The sequence below is a fragment of the Pseudophryne corroboree genome, chromosome 2 (genome assembly GCF_028390025.1).
Source record: "Pseudophryne corroboree isolate aPseCor3 chromosome 2, aPseCor3.hap2, whole genome shotgun sequence".
NCBI classification, from domain to species: domain Eukaryota; kingdom Metazoa; phylum Chordata; class Amphibia; order Anura; family Myobatrachidae; genus Pseudophryne; species Pseudophryne corroboree.
In genome coordinates this window covers 539,434,214-539,448,573 of record NC_086445.1, presented here as the reverse complement: position 1 = coordinate 539,448,573, position 14,360 = coordinate 539,434,214, and the positions used below count along the sequence as shown (strand labels likewise).

The following is a 14,360-nucleotide window of genomic DNA, read 5'->3' as shown; positions in this document are numbered from 1 at the left end:
CACCTAGGTTGCCCAAGACACAACCCCACACCAGCCACAGCCTGACTACCATCTACTTCCTTTGGCCAGTGCAGACTTCTGCTCTTCAGCAAATATAGAGGGCCTTGTGCAAATCAATGTGCATAAATAGATAAGACTCTGGGCCTTATACATTTTGCACATAAAAAGATATCCTCTGACACCAAAAACACATTGATATATTTATATTGTGTATATATTTATACTGTATTTACATTGCTTACTATGTATTAAAAATGACTATACGCAATACTCTGTGGAGACAAAGTATAACTGATCATGTCACAATATCTATTATTCAATGAGCAAATGGTTAAGTTGAAGACTTTTTTCTGCCTCTATGTCACAAGAACCACAACTTCCTTCTTGCAGCACACAACTTTCCTCCCTCCTGTTTTCTGCAAGATCTTCAGCGACAAGTCGTGGCTTAGTGTGAGAGAAGAGTGTCACGGAGAGCTGGAGAGCTGGTAAGGGTCGCAGCTAACCTCACTACACATGCATAATTGTCAGGATTTTCTGGGGCACTTCTGAGCCGGTCCAAGTTAGCACATGACACAAAACACTGTCAGTGGGACATTCCTAAGCAACAATCTCCATCCTGACTTTTAGTAAACTTAGGAGTACTGTAATTAATGTTACTAACATTCAGAGCTCTTATGACAATATGTACTTTAAAATGCATTCAGAAGTTAAAATATAAGGGAAAACTAGGGATGTTTCCAGGAATACATCTTTAAAACCTGGGACAGTCCCTAAAAATTACAGACAGCTGATAACTATGCACACATTTAGCTTTTCCCTCTTCTCTGCTTATCCCCATGGGATCACGGCTATTTATTCTAGGCAAACATATATTGCCCTGATTTTACCAATCTTGTCTTTCCTACTTCTGTGTCTTCCCTTATTTAGCCTTATATGTAATATGTACTCATGTCCATGTTCTGTCCAGTGATAGGCACCTCTTTCGCACTACTGCTACATGGAGCTTGCACATCTCATTCAGAGTTCGCAAGTGGAGAATGTACGGGTGAGCTGCCCCCTGACACCTCCTGTGGCCGGGACCCTATGTGTCAGCAGTCATCACTTGTTATTCTCTGCCTATCCTGTGGAAGGGAAGAGACAGGAGAAATGTAACTTATGGCTTCTGCATTGTGCTGTGGATTCAGTAGAGAAAAGGTAAAAATATCAAAGCTTGGAATTAGTATTATATATGTGTGAACAATATGTAATATGCAAATTCTGTGAGTTTTAAGCATATAACCAGGGGCGGTTTAAGAGAGGATGGGGCCCGAGTTCAGACTCTATGTGGCGCCCTCCTCTCTGTGGTGATGAAGACTCTGGCATTGTGCCAGAGTCTACTGTGCATGCACAGGTCTCCAGGAACATGGCGCCCGCCAATCTGTACTGCACATGTGTAAATAACATAGAAAATGGCCGCCATGTAATTTTCCTTATGATTTCTGCTGCAGCACAGGCACGGGTCTCCAGATAGGTAAGTAATTAAATGTGGGTGCAAGGTGTGTGGTGTGGGCCCCCTTAGAGCCAGGGACCCATTATAGGTACGGCAATGTATACAGCATTCTAACATGTACCAGTTTTAGGGGCCCATTTATCAATAATCTCAATGCAATCTGGGTGTTTTTTGGGAATAAGTTGCAAATATTTAATGATAAATGGGCCCCTTATTGTTTTCCTATAATATAAGTTTATTTGTTGGTTTTGCTAAGAAGCTTTACCAGAATATTAATATTTAAAATATCAAATCTCAAAAGCAACCAATTTGTCTGACCATGTTTATGTTTAACTTCTTCATTTTCAGTACAGGTTGAGTATCCCTTATCCAAAATGCTTGGGACCAGAGGTTTTTTGGATGTCGGATTTTTCCGTATTTTGGAATAATTGCATACCATAATGAGATATCATGGTGATGGGACCTAAATCTAAGCACAGAATGCATTTATGTTACATATACACCTTATACACACAGCCTGAAGGTCATTTTAGCCAATATTTTTTATAACTTTGTGCATTAAACAAAGTGTGTCTACATTCACAAAATTCATTTATGTTTCATATACACCTTATACACACAGCCTGAAGGTCATTTAATACAATATTTTAATAACTTTGTATATTAAACAAAGTTTGTGTACATTGAGTCATCAAAAAACAAAGGTTTCACTATCTCACTCCCACTCAAAAAAGTCCGTATTTCGGAATATTCCGTATTTCGGAATATTTGGATATGGGATACTCAACCTGTAGTAATACAATTCCCATTATGTCACAGATATCTCCTGAAGAAGGCTAATTAGTAATTAGTGGTGCAAATCACAGTCCACATTATTATCAACGGGTACCAAGATCTGACCCCTATGTATCAAACTTTTGGCCCTGTTAGTTTACACTTAGTAAATACTACATAGCGGGGATAATTTCATAAAAATTCCAATATCCGCTGCAAATGGATCGTTAATAATCACAACAGTTTGAGAATTGCTGGTCTAGCTAAACAAGCCAAATGAATCTCACTTGTAATGTAACTAACCCTCTCCAGTGGGGACCATCTTATTATTGCCCAACCATTCGTAGCTCACAGTCATCAATGGAGACCATTTATCTGTTGTGTAAATGTTATGTTTCATAATAATAACAACAATAGTGCCATCAGGATAGCACAGTGGGGTGTGGTATGTAATGTTGACGCCAGAATGTTGACATTGTTATGATATAGAAATTGTGTATGTTGACAGTAATCTATCGACAAAACATAAACCTTACACGTACTGTCAGCATTGTGACCATGTCAACATTGGGAATGTCATCATTTTTACTGCTGACATTTCAATTATGTTGGCATTCTGAATGTCCACGTAATAACTACATACTGCATAATGAACAACAGAGACACATTAAGAATACTCTGAATATACCAGGTGTTATCTTAATTAAATAAACCACAAAGCTAAAAGGCAGCATTTGGCTACTATTGCTCTATGTCTTCTTGCAGTGTTCACAACATGGGCATGCTTAAAGGCAAGGAGAGTAGTCAAGATGGAGAAGGCAGAAGCAGCTCCGGCATTGTTACCCTGAGGTGTAAGGACTTGCGGGTCATTCAGCTAGAGATACCTGGCATGGAGGAGACACTGAATGTTGCTCGTTCTGTGCAGGTCAGTGACAAAGTACAATAGTTTATAGTAATGCAGTGCCTGCAGTGTGTGGTCCCATCCTCAAATAATTATTTGAAAGATGATCATATATATACTGTAGTATGTGTAACTGAATTCTAAGTTCTTAGTTGGGTTGTTATTGCATGCAATTTTGCCTTATAGTGTATGTGTTTGAAGTGGTAAATCGTTGTACAATTTTTATATTATATGCCCGCAGGCTCTCTCCTCTCTAGACTCCATTACTCTCTGCTACCCATTTTTCTTCAGACCACCGGGATGCAAGTTAGGGAAAGGATGGCCAAGAGACACGATGGAAAACTTTTATTACAAACTTAAAGAGCAAGTAAAGTGATTATATTACCTTAAGACATCAAAGGCTGAGTATTACTGAACTGAATAGCATGTATGAAGTGATTGGAGAGTCTATGCCCACCAAAGGTCTTCTTCACACCACTGTATCAAACTGCCATGTTCAGAGGGAGATGTTTCTCCACACCTGGCATACAGTGGCGGATTTTAAGTATGGGCTGCAGCCCCTCCAGCCCCCCTCCCTCCCCAGCACCGCCCCCAGCACCACCCCAGCCAGAAGAATCCACCACCCCAGTGAGCAGTCCCGGCCCTGCCAGATCCGAGGCTCTCCTCCTCTTACTGCAGGCAGCACGGACAGTGGCAGCTTCCCTCCTCCAAAGAGGTAGGAGCCACCGCTGTCTGACAACATTCTAATCCATGAATTTGGAATGGAGGAATGTCTTTATCATGATGGGGGCATGCACATGCCCACTAACGAGTGTGTCTACCTTATGATAGTGTTATGGTTACAGGCACTGTACGCATTCCATCTGAAAAGCCATAGATTGCACTGTACTGCCTTTCCCAAACTCTTTTCATTGACCGGTGCACCAATGGAATGTGAACAAAAAAAACATCTTAACTATCCTGCCATGGACAAGACTGTCCCAAAGCCATCAAATCAGGATTGTTCTGCTTAAATCAGGACAGTTGGGAGATATGGATTCTTTAATTACAGTATACAAGCAGCTAGACAGACACTAGGATTATCTGATTTATACACAGAAGCAGGGCATGTGGTGTACCAGCAATTACATTCCTACAGAATCAGCTGTATGCAATGATATGGAGGGGTAATACTTTACGTTTGTAGCAAATATACAGCTGAAAGTCAGTTTAGCAGTGAACAATTTATTATACCTTCATGTGGTTAAGTGGTTCTTTAATGCTAATATAACAAATTCATGTCCATATTAATAACTGTGATGTAATTGATAAATGTGTCTCTTCCCAGACTGACTCTTGGAGACTGAGTGAAGTGAATGAACATTTTAAGGTTTGCCCTAGTTACCCTGAAAAAGTAATTGTGCCCGTATCCTGTTCTGATGAGACTCTGAGGCGGGCTGCAGCATTCAGACAAGGCCACAGATTTCCCATATTGAGTTACTACCACCGGACCAACAAAATGGTATGTTATACAAGGCACAGTTTATAACTCTTATTAGTTAATTTTAGGTTTCCCATCATTTTCAACTCCCATAATATCCCTGTTTATGTTGAATGACTGCAATATGCCATTTCTCTTCTAGTCTTATCAACAAAAATGTTAGTTAGTGGTACAGTACTTGAATAAAATTATGTGATTATGTGATGATGGTATCCATTAGCATTGTTATACGTATACCTCCCAACATGACACTCTCCAGAAGGAACAAAATGCTCTGTTCCTGGACTTACCACTTAATGTAGGATTGCCAGCACCGGTGTTGAACTAGTTACTTGATAAAAAAAAGGCGTTTCAGCACAGGTGATGGCAATCATAAATTAAGAGAGATGGCCAGGAGCAGAGCATTCTGTCCCTCCTGGAGAGAGTCATGTTGGGAGGTATGTTATATGTGTTTGCATGGTGTGTATTATGGAAACATACATATTCCATCATTTTATTTATTTATTTTTTTGAAACAATGGCAATTATACACAAAGTTATATTGTTACGCTGCATGCTTTGTCAGCTCTCCTTTTGCCTGGTGCTTGCCAATCAAAGTCACCAACTATCCTAATATCCATAGACAGGCCCAGATTTGAACAATGTTCTTGTCCCTAAAAAAGTATTCAGGGTTCACCAATTGTATGGTTATATATCGTATGCTATATCAAATTCTCAAAATCTATTTTATTTTCTAGTTTTATAACTATAAGTATTATATATTTCTATCTCCAGTCAGTATAGCTGTAATGTTAATTTAGAGTGTCAGCGCAAGACTTGCATAGATGTTCAGCATTAATGAGCTGAAGAGCATCAAGAACGCCAACAGTTCGACACACGATATGCACACACGATATGCCCACAGATTCAGAGTATATATACTTCTACCGATAGTGGCTATATGAAACTGTGCTTCCTCTCTGTCTTCACGGCCATTTAGTTTCCTCCCTCCATGTGCCACAGGTCTTGTTGCGCTGTGCACAGCCCCTTGTTGGTCCTACTCGTCGTTGGTGTGAAGAAGATGAGATGCTACTCAATGCTACTTTAACTGGGCAGCTACGTGGGTTTATTATTGACATACGTACTGAACAAGAAGCCAAACAAGCTAGAAGTGCAGGGGGCGGCTGTGAGAGTAAAGACAGATACCCCAAATGGAGAGTGCTCCACCGACCGTTAGGGAGGTGCGTCCAACATATTACACCGATTGTACCTAGGTATCTTCTTTTTCTGAGTCTGACTCTACAGATAATCAGTCTTTGTATCTTTAGGGGACATGTGCTACAGAGCAGCCTGTCACGGTTGGTTGATGCATGCTATGATCCCTACCTTGGAATGAGTCGTTGGATCAGCAGGTTACAATCTTCCCACTGGATGTCCCATGTCAAAGAAGCCCTAAGTACTGCAGGCCTGGCTGCTGAATGCATAGAGAGGTGAGGTGTCTGGAGCATTGTAGAGACAGCAGTAAGTGATGAGAAACTAGAGAAAGGCAGCGGTGCAAGTGGGAGGGTACGGGTGGGTACGGCGTACCCTTAAGAATTTAGCCGTGGGTACGACGTACCCACCGCCGCCGGGCCGCCGCTCCTCGCCGCTCCCTCACTCCCTCCGCTGCTCACCGCCACTGCTGCATGAGGGGAGGAGAGCGCAGCATTCGCCTCTCCTGCCCCTTTGGTCTTCCTTCAATTCAGCGCCGGCCCGTGATCCAATCAGAGCTTGCGGACCGCAAGCTTTGATTGGCTCACGGATCGGCGCTGAATTGAAGGAAGACACCCGCACCACCGCCGGAGACTGCACCGCCCCTCACACACACACAGGACAGCAGCAGCAGCGGTGAGCAGCAGGGGAAAGGAAGGGCATATATACCCGGCACTGGGGGCATATCTAGCACTGGGGGCATATCTGGCACTGGGGGAACATGTGTACCTGGCACTGGGGGCATATCTGACACTAGGGGGACATGTGTATCTTGCACTGGGGGGACATGTGTATCTGGCAATGTGGCCATTTCTGGCACTGCGGGGACATGTGTATCTGGCACTGAGGGAAATGTGTATCTGGCTCTGGGGGCATTTCTGTATCTGGCACTGGGGGCATATCTGGCACTGTGGGGGCATTTCTGTATCTGGCACTGGGGGGCAATGTATATCTGACACAGTGGGGGCATTTGTGTATCTGGCATTGTGAGGCAATGTATATCTGGCACTCTGTGGGCATTTGTGTATCTGGCACAGTGAGGCAATGTGTATCTGGCACTGTGGGGCAATGTATATGTGACACTGTGGGGCAATGTATATGTGACACTGTGGGGCAATGTATATCTGGCACTGTGGGGCGACGTGTATCTGGCACTATTGGGGTCATATGTGGATCCCCCCCCCCCCCCCCTCATTTTCATTGGTCATGCCCCATGTGGCATATGGCCACACCCATTTTCTGGTGCGCGCACACAGTACCTATAAGACATTTTTTCTACTTGCACCACTGGAGAAAGGGGATGCACAAAGAGTACATGGATTAGGGACATTCTGGTGATAGTGATGGAGTCAGAGTTGTACCCCTTTTCCACTAACTTTAAAAACACGGGTAAATGCGCGGGGCGCGCATTTTATCGTGTTTTTTCCTAGTGGAAACGGCCCCCCCCTGCAAATTCCCGGATCAAGTGATCCGGGAATCCTACACGTGTTCAACCCAGTAAACTGTGTAGTGTGATGCGACACGGCTTACGCTCACAGTGTGATCTCCTAGAGCCACCCCTGCCGCATCACTAGCAGAGTCACCAACCTGGCAATATGCCGGGTTGGTGAGTGCTGTGAGAAAGGGGGCTGTAGCACAGGTCGCAGCCGTCTCAGGCTCCCAGCTGCGATCCATGCTACAGGTGGAAAAGGGGTATTGGGCACTGGATGCTTACTTGGATGGTACCACTGGCGTATTTACAGGTTGAGTATCCCTTATCCAAAATTCAAAATCACACATTTTTGGTTCCCCTGCTGAGATAATGACACATATATATGTATATTATATAATATATCTATATATACACATAATCTATATAATAATGGGTGCAGGATAATGGGTATATATATCCTGTATAATGGAGGCAGTGTGTGCGGTGCACACGGGCCCTCAGGGGTCCAGGGGTCCCACACCACACACTCTGCACCCATTAATTGAAATAGTTACCCTCTGGAGTCCCGCGGCGCCATTTTCCCGGTGATTTGCGCATGTGCAGTGGAAAAATCACTGGGCAAATGGCCACCCCCGGAGATCTGCCCATGGGACCCTAGTGCCCAGAGTCTACACAGCGCTGCCGGCTAGAGAGGAGGGGGCCCAGCCGGAGCCTGCACACGGGCCTCCTCTCTAGAAACGCCCCTGGATTTTACTGTACATAGGGCCGGATTAAGCCCTGGGAGTGCCCGGGGCACTTAAGACAGGGGGGCCCCGGGGGTAGGTGGGGGATATATATTAGATTGTGCATACCTCCCACCATGTCCCAATTCAGGAGGGACAAAATGCTCTCTACCTGGACTTCCCACTTAATATATGATTGGCGCCACATGTGTTGAAATATTTATTGATAAAAAAAGGTATTTCAATACAGGTGTTTTGCAATTATAAATTAAGAAGAAAGTCCAGGTAGAGAGCATTTTGTCCCTCCTGGAATGGGTCATGATGGGATGTATAAACTGTGTATATTAAATTTAAACCAATGGTGTATATTAGTTTTAAACTAATAGTTTAATAATGCCTGGGTACTGTTTATACAGTAGCTCCACCTAATTAAATGACAACTATATTATAAAACTTTCTTGTAGTGGAACAAAGACAATTTAAACAATCTTAAAATACACATAGAAATATAAAATAATGTATCTTGTCACATGCAAGAATAGCATCAGCCTCTGTACTACTTACACACTGGTACAGTACTCAGGAGGACTCTCTGTGTGTGTCTCTATCTCTACACCCAAATGGTTTAGTTGCATAAAAGTTTACACAGGATTCAGACACCCAGGCAGGGATGAGGAGAGGCTGGGATCCCTGTGTCACTTACAGCTCTCTCCACCCTCCTATCTCTCCTCTGATCAGAAAGCTCCATCGGTAGCTCATGAAACATGATATTCCTGTGTCTCTGCCTGTACTGCATACTGTCCTGCTTGCATTAAGGGGGAAAGCTAGTGATATCAATGTGCTTTGGCCGGGGGGCCCCTGACAAAGGGGGGCCCGGGGTACAGTATGCCCTGCATCCCCCCTTAATCTGGCTATGACTGTAAAGTATGTCGAGAAAATGCCGAAGACAAAAAATGTGTACAAAATGGATACAAATTACTTCAGAAACATTACGCATAGTCATGTACTGCCATGATCCTTGTAAAATAGGCTCCGCCCTGTGCAAGCTGCTATTGCCAGTGGAAACCCTTGATGTACAGTGCACAGCAATAAAGCTTCCAGCAAAAACACCCACGTCTTGCCTTTTGATTTTTATGTTTATACTATAAGTGTTCTGGAAAGTTTGGAGACCATGTTATTTATTTTACTTGCATATATTTATTTACTTGTAGGGAGGATACATGTGTTCTTGTACATGGGGAAGAGGTGGCTGACAACACTCTATTGGTGACATCCCTTGCTCAGCTTATTCTGTCCCCCGACTGCCGCACAATGTCTGGATTCCAGGACCTAATTGAGCGGGAATGGCTACAGGTAGACAAATAGATGTGTTCGCACTCAACATAGGCATTGAGTGCCTAAAGTTTGGTTATTTCACAATTTCTTCATTCCTGTTTTTTTGCAGGCTGGGCACCCATTCCATCTTCGCTGTGCCAAGTTTGGGTGGTCACAACGTCGCTCTCAACAAGAGTCACCTAACTTTCTGCTTTTCTTGGACTGTTGCTGGCAGCTCACCCTGCAGTTTCCTAGGTCACTAGAATTTAATGAGACGTTTTTGTGTACACTGGCAACACACGCCTACAGCTCGGAGTATGGAACCTTCTTGTGCAACAATGAAAAGGAGAGGTAAGTGGACAGCAGAGAGATATTGTATAAGAGCACAATAGTTAATAATAAACTCAAAAAATTCTGAAGCATGAAAGTAAACAGCACTTTTATGTCTTAGACTGATGTTTACTTTGTAACGTTATTTCAAGCTAAAGTGTGATAAAATATTTAATACATATTCATCACGAAAAGCAAAACAATCGCTCATTTAACTTAGAGAACACCAGAAAAAAACTAACACAGGATGTAAAAAGTGAAAATATCAAAGCCTAGCATTTCTGTTATTTCTTTCTTTTTTGAAAAAAATATTTTTTATTGGAGAAAGCAATAATAAGATTTCTCTGACGTCCTAGTGGATGCTGGGGACTCCGTAAGGACCATGGGGAATAGACGGGCTCCGCAGGATACTGGGCACTCTATAAGAAAGATTTGGTACTATCTGGTGTGCACTGGCTCCTCCCTCTATGCCCCTCCTCCAGACCTCAGTTAGATTTCTGTGCCCGGCCCGAGCTGGTTGCACACTAGGAGCTCTCCTGAGCTTCTAGAAAGAAAGTTTAAATTAGGTTTTTTATTTTACAGTGAGACCTGCTGGCAACAGGCTCACTGCATCGAGGGACTAAGGGGAGAAGAAGCTAACCTACCTGCTTGCAGCTAGCTTGGGCTTCTTAGGCTACTGGACACCATTAGCTCCAGAGGGATCGACCGCAGGACCCGTCCTTGGTGTTCGTTCCCGGAGCCGCGCCGCCGTCCCCCTTACAGAGCCAGAAGCATGAAGATGGTCCGGAAAATCGGCGGCAGAAGACTTCAGTCTTCACCAAGGTAGCGCACAGCACTGCAGCTGTGCGCCATTGCTCCTCATACACACTTCACACTCCGGTCACTGAGGGTGCAGGGCGCTGGGGGGCGGCGCCCTGAGAAGCAATAATATCACCTTGGCTGGCAAAATAACCACAATATAAAGCCCCAGAGGCTATATATGTGGTAATTACCCCTGCCAGAATACAGAAAAAGGCGGGAGAAAAGTCCGCCGAAAAAGGGGCGGAGCCATCTCCCTCAGCACACCGGCGCCATTTTCTCTTCACAGTGTAGCTGGAAGACAGCTCCCCTGGCTCTCCCCTGTAGTTTTCAGGCTCAAAGGGTTAAAAAGAGAGGGGGGGCACTAAATTTAGGCGCAATATTGTTTATACAAGCAGCTATTGGGGAAAATTCACTCAGTGATAGTGTTTATCCCTACATTATATAGCGCTCCGGTGTGTGCTGGCATACTCTCTCTCTGTCTCCCCAAAGGGCTGTGTGGGGTCCTGTCCTCAGTCAGAGCATTCCCTGTGTGTGTGCGGTGTGTCGGTACGGCTGTGTCGACATGTTTGATGAGGAGGCTTATGTGGAGGCGGAGCAGATGCCGATAAATGAGATGTCGCCCCCTGGGGGCCGACACCAGAGTGGATGGTTAGGTGGAAGGTATTAACCGACAGTGTCAACTCCTTACATAAAAGGCTGGATGACGTAACAGCTATGGGACAGCCGGCTTCTCAGCCCGCGCCTGCCCAGGCGTCTCAAAGGCCATCAGGGGCTTAAAAAAAAAAAACGCCCGCTCCCTCAGATGGCAGACACAGATGTCGACACGGAGTCTGACTCCAGTGTCGACGAGGTTGAGACATATACAAAATCCACTAGGAACATCCGTTACATGATGCCGGCAATAAAAAATGTGTTACACATTTCTGACATTAACCCAAGTACCACTAAAAACAAAAAAGGGTTTTATGTGTGGGGAGAAAAAGCAGGCAGTGTTTTGTTCCCCCATCAAATGAGTGAATGAAGTGTAAAAAAAGCGTGGGTTCCCCCGATAAGAAACTGGTAATTTCTAACAAGTTACTGATGGCGTACCCTTTCCCGCCAGAGGATAAGTTACGCTGGGAGATATCCCCTAGGGTGGATAAGGCGCTCACACGTTTGTCAAAAAAGGTGGCACTGCCGTCTTAGGATACGGCCACTTTGAAGGTACCTGCTGATAAATAGCAGGAGGCTATCCTGAAGTCTGTATTTACACACTCAGGTACTAGACTGAGACCTGCAGATAGTGCTGCTGCAGCGTGGTCTGTAACCCTGTCAAACAGGGATACTATTTTGCGAACATAAGACGTCGTCTTATATATGAGGGATGCACAGAGGGATATTTTGCCAGCTGGCATCCAGAATTATTGCAATCTCCATTCTGTCAGGAGGGTATTAGAGACCCGACACTGGACAGGTGATGCTGACTTTAAAAGGCACATAGAGCCTTATAAGGGTGAGGAATTGTTTGGGGACGGTCTCTGGGACCTCGTATCCACAGCAACAGCTGGGATGAAAAATTTTTACCTCAGGTTTCCTCACAGCCTAAGAAAAGCACTGTATTATCAGGTACAGTCCTTTCGGCTTCAGAAAAGCAAGCGGGTCAAAGGCGCTTCCTTTCTACACAGAGACGAGGGAAGAGGGAAAAAGCTGCACCAGCAGCCAGTTCCCAGAATCAAAATTCTTCCCCTGCTTCCTCTGAGTTCACCGCATGACGCGGGGGCTCCACAGGCGTAGCCAGGTACGGTGGGGGGCCGCCTCAAAAATTTCAGCGATCAGTGGGCTCGCTCACAGGTGGATCCCTGGATCCTTCAAGTAGTATCTGAGGGGTACAAGCTGGAAGTCGAGGCGTCTCCCCCCCGCCGTTTCCTCAAATCTGCCTTGCCGACAACTCCCTCAGGCAGGGAGGCTGTGCTAGAGGCAATTCACAAGCTGTATTCCCAGCAGGTGATAGTCAAGGTGCCCCTACTTCAACAAGGACGGGGTTACTATTCCACACTGTTTGTGGTACCGAAACCAGACGGTTCGGTGAGACCCATTTTAAATTTGAAATCCTGGAACACTTACATAACAAAATTCAAGTTCAAGATGGAATCGCTCAGGGCGGTTATTGCAAGCCTGGACGAGGGGGATTACATGGTATCCCTGGACATCAAGGATGCTACCTGCATGTCCCCATTTACCTTCCTCACCAGGAGTACCTCAGATTTGTGGTACAGGATTGCATTACCAATTCCAGACACTACCGTTTGGACTGTCCACAGTACCGAGGGTGTTTACCAAAGTAATGGCAGAAATGATGATACTCCTTCGAAAAAAGGGAGTTTTAATTATCCCGTACTTGGACGATCTCCTTATAAAGGCGAGGTCCAGGGAGCAGTTACTGGTCGGAGTAGCACTATCTCGGGAAGTGCTACAACAGCATGGCTGGATTCTAAACATTCCAAAGTCACAACTGGTTCCTTCCACTCGCTTACTGTTCCTGGGGATGATTTTGGACACAGAACTAAAAAAAAAAAGTGTTTCTCCCGCAGGAGAAAGCCAAGGAGCAGTCATCTCTAGTCAGAGACCTCCTAAAACCAAAACGGGTATCGGTGCATCACTGCACACGAGTCCTGGGAAAAATGGTGGCTTCATACGAAGCAATTCCATTCGGCAGGTTCCATGCAAGGACCTTCCAGTGGGACCTCTTGGACAAGTGGTCGGGATCGCATCTTCAGATGCATCAACTGATAACCCTGTCTCCAAGGACCAGGGTGTCTCTACTGTGGTGGCTGCAGAGTGCTCATCTTCTAGAGGGCCGCAGTTTCGGCATACAGGACTGGGTCCTGGTGACCACGGATGTAAGCCTTCAAGGCTGGGGAGCAGTCACACAGGGAAGAAACTTCCAAGGACTATGGTCAAGTCAGGAGACTTCCCTGCACATAAATATTCTGGAACTGAGGGCCATTTACAATGCCCTAAGTCAGGCAAAACCCCTGCTTCGAAACCAGCCGGTACTGATCCAGTCAGACAACATCACGGCAGTCGCCCATGTGAACCGACAGGGCGGCACAAGAAGCAGGATGGCGATGGCAGAAGCCACAAGGATTCTCCGATGGGCGGAAAATCACGTCTTAGCACTGTCAGCAGTGTTCATTCCGGGAGTGGACAACTGGGAAGCAGACTTCCTCAGCAGACACGACCTACACCCGGGAGAGTGGGGACTTCATCCAGAAGTCTTCCTACTGTTGGTAAACCGTTGGGAAAGGCCACAGGTGGACATGATGGCGTCCCGCCTCTACAAAAAGCTAAAGAGATATTGCGCCAGGTCAAGGGACCCTCAGGCGATAGCTGTGGACGCTCTAGTGACACCATGGGTGTACCAGTCGGTTTATGTGTTCCCTCCTCTGCCTCTCATACCAAAGGTACTGAGAACAATAAGAAGGCGAGGAGTAAGAACGATACTCGTGGTTCCGGATTGGCCAAGAAGGGCTTGGTACCCAGAACTTCAAGAAATGATATCAGAGGACCCATGGCCTCTACCGCTCAGACAGGATCTGCTACAGCAGGGGCCCTGTCTGTTCCAAGACTTACCGCTGCTGCGTTTGACGGCATGGCGGTTGAATTCCGGATCCTAAAGGAAAAGGGCATTCCGGAGGAAGTCATTCCTACGCTGATAAAAGCCAGGAAAGAAGTAACCGCAAACCATTATCATCGTATTTGGCGAAAATATGTTGCGTGGTGTGAGGCCAGGAAGGCCCCAACAGAGGAATTTCAGCTGGGTCGGTTTCTGCACTTCCTACAGTCGGGAGTGACTATGGGCCTAAAATTGGGTTCCATTAAGGTCCAGATTTCGGCCCTATCGATTT

General features: G+C 45.4%; 1 protein-coding gene across 4 annotated transcripts in view; it reads left to right on the top strand.

Annotated features, from left to right (window-relative positions):
- Positions 1–14,360, top strand: part of LOC135034466 (myotubularin-related protein 9-like) — a 73,583-nt gene that overhangs the window by 40,356 nt on the left and 18,867 nt on the right. For all 4 annotated transcript variants that reach the window (XM_063954263.1, XM_063954262.1, XM_063954264.1 and 1 more), the window contains 9 exons: positions 391–485; positions 968–1,194; positions 3,029–3,188; positions 3,406–3,531; positions 4,492–4,665; positions 5,647–5,864; positions 5,952–6,113; positions 9,240–9,381; positions 9,473–9,693. In XM_063954263.1, coding sequence (XP_063810333.1) covers positions 998–1,194; positions 3,029–3,188; positions 3,406–3,531; positions 4,492–4,665; positions 5,647–5,864; positions 5,952–6,113; positions 9,240–9,381; positions 9,473–9,693 — 1,400 coding nt within the window. In that variant the 5' untranslated portion in view covers positions 391–485; positions 968–997. The remainder of the gene's footprint in view (positions 1–390; positions 486–967; positions 1,195–3,028; positions 3,189–3,405; positions 3,532–4,491; positions 4,666–5,646; positions 5,865–5,951; positions 6,114–9,239; positions 9,382–9,472; positions 9,694–14,360) is intronic.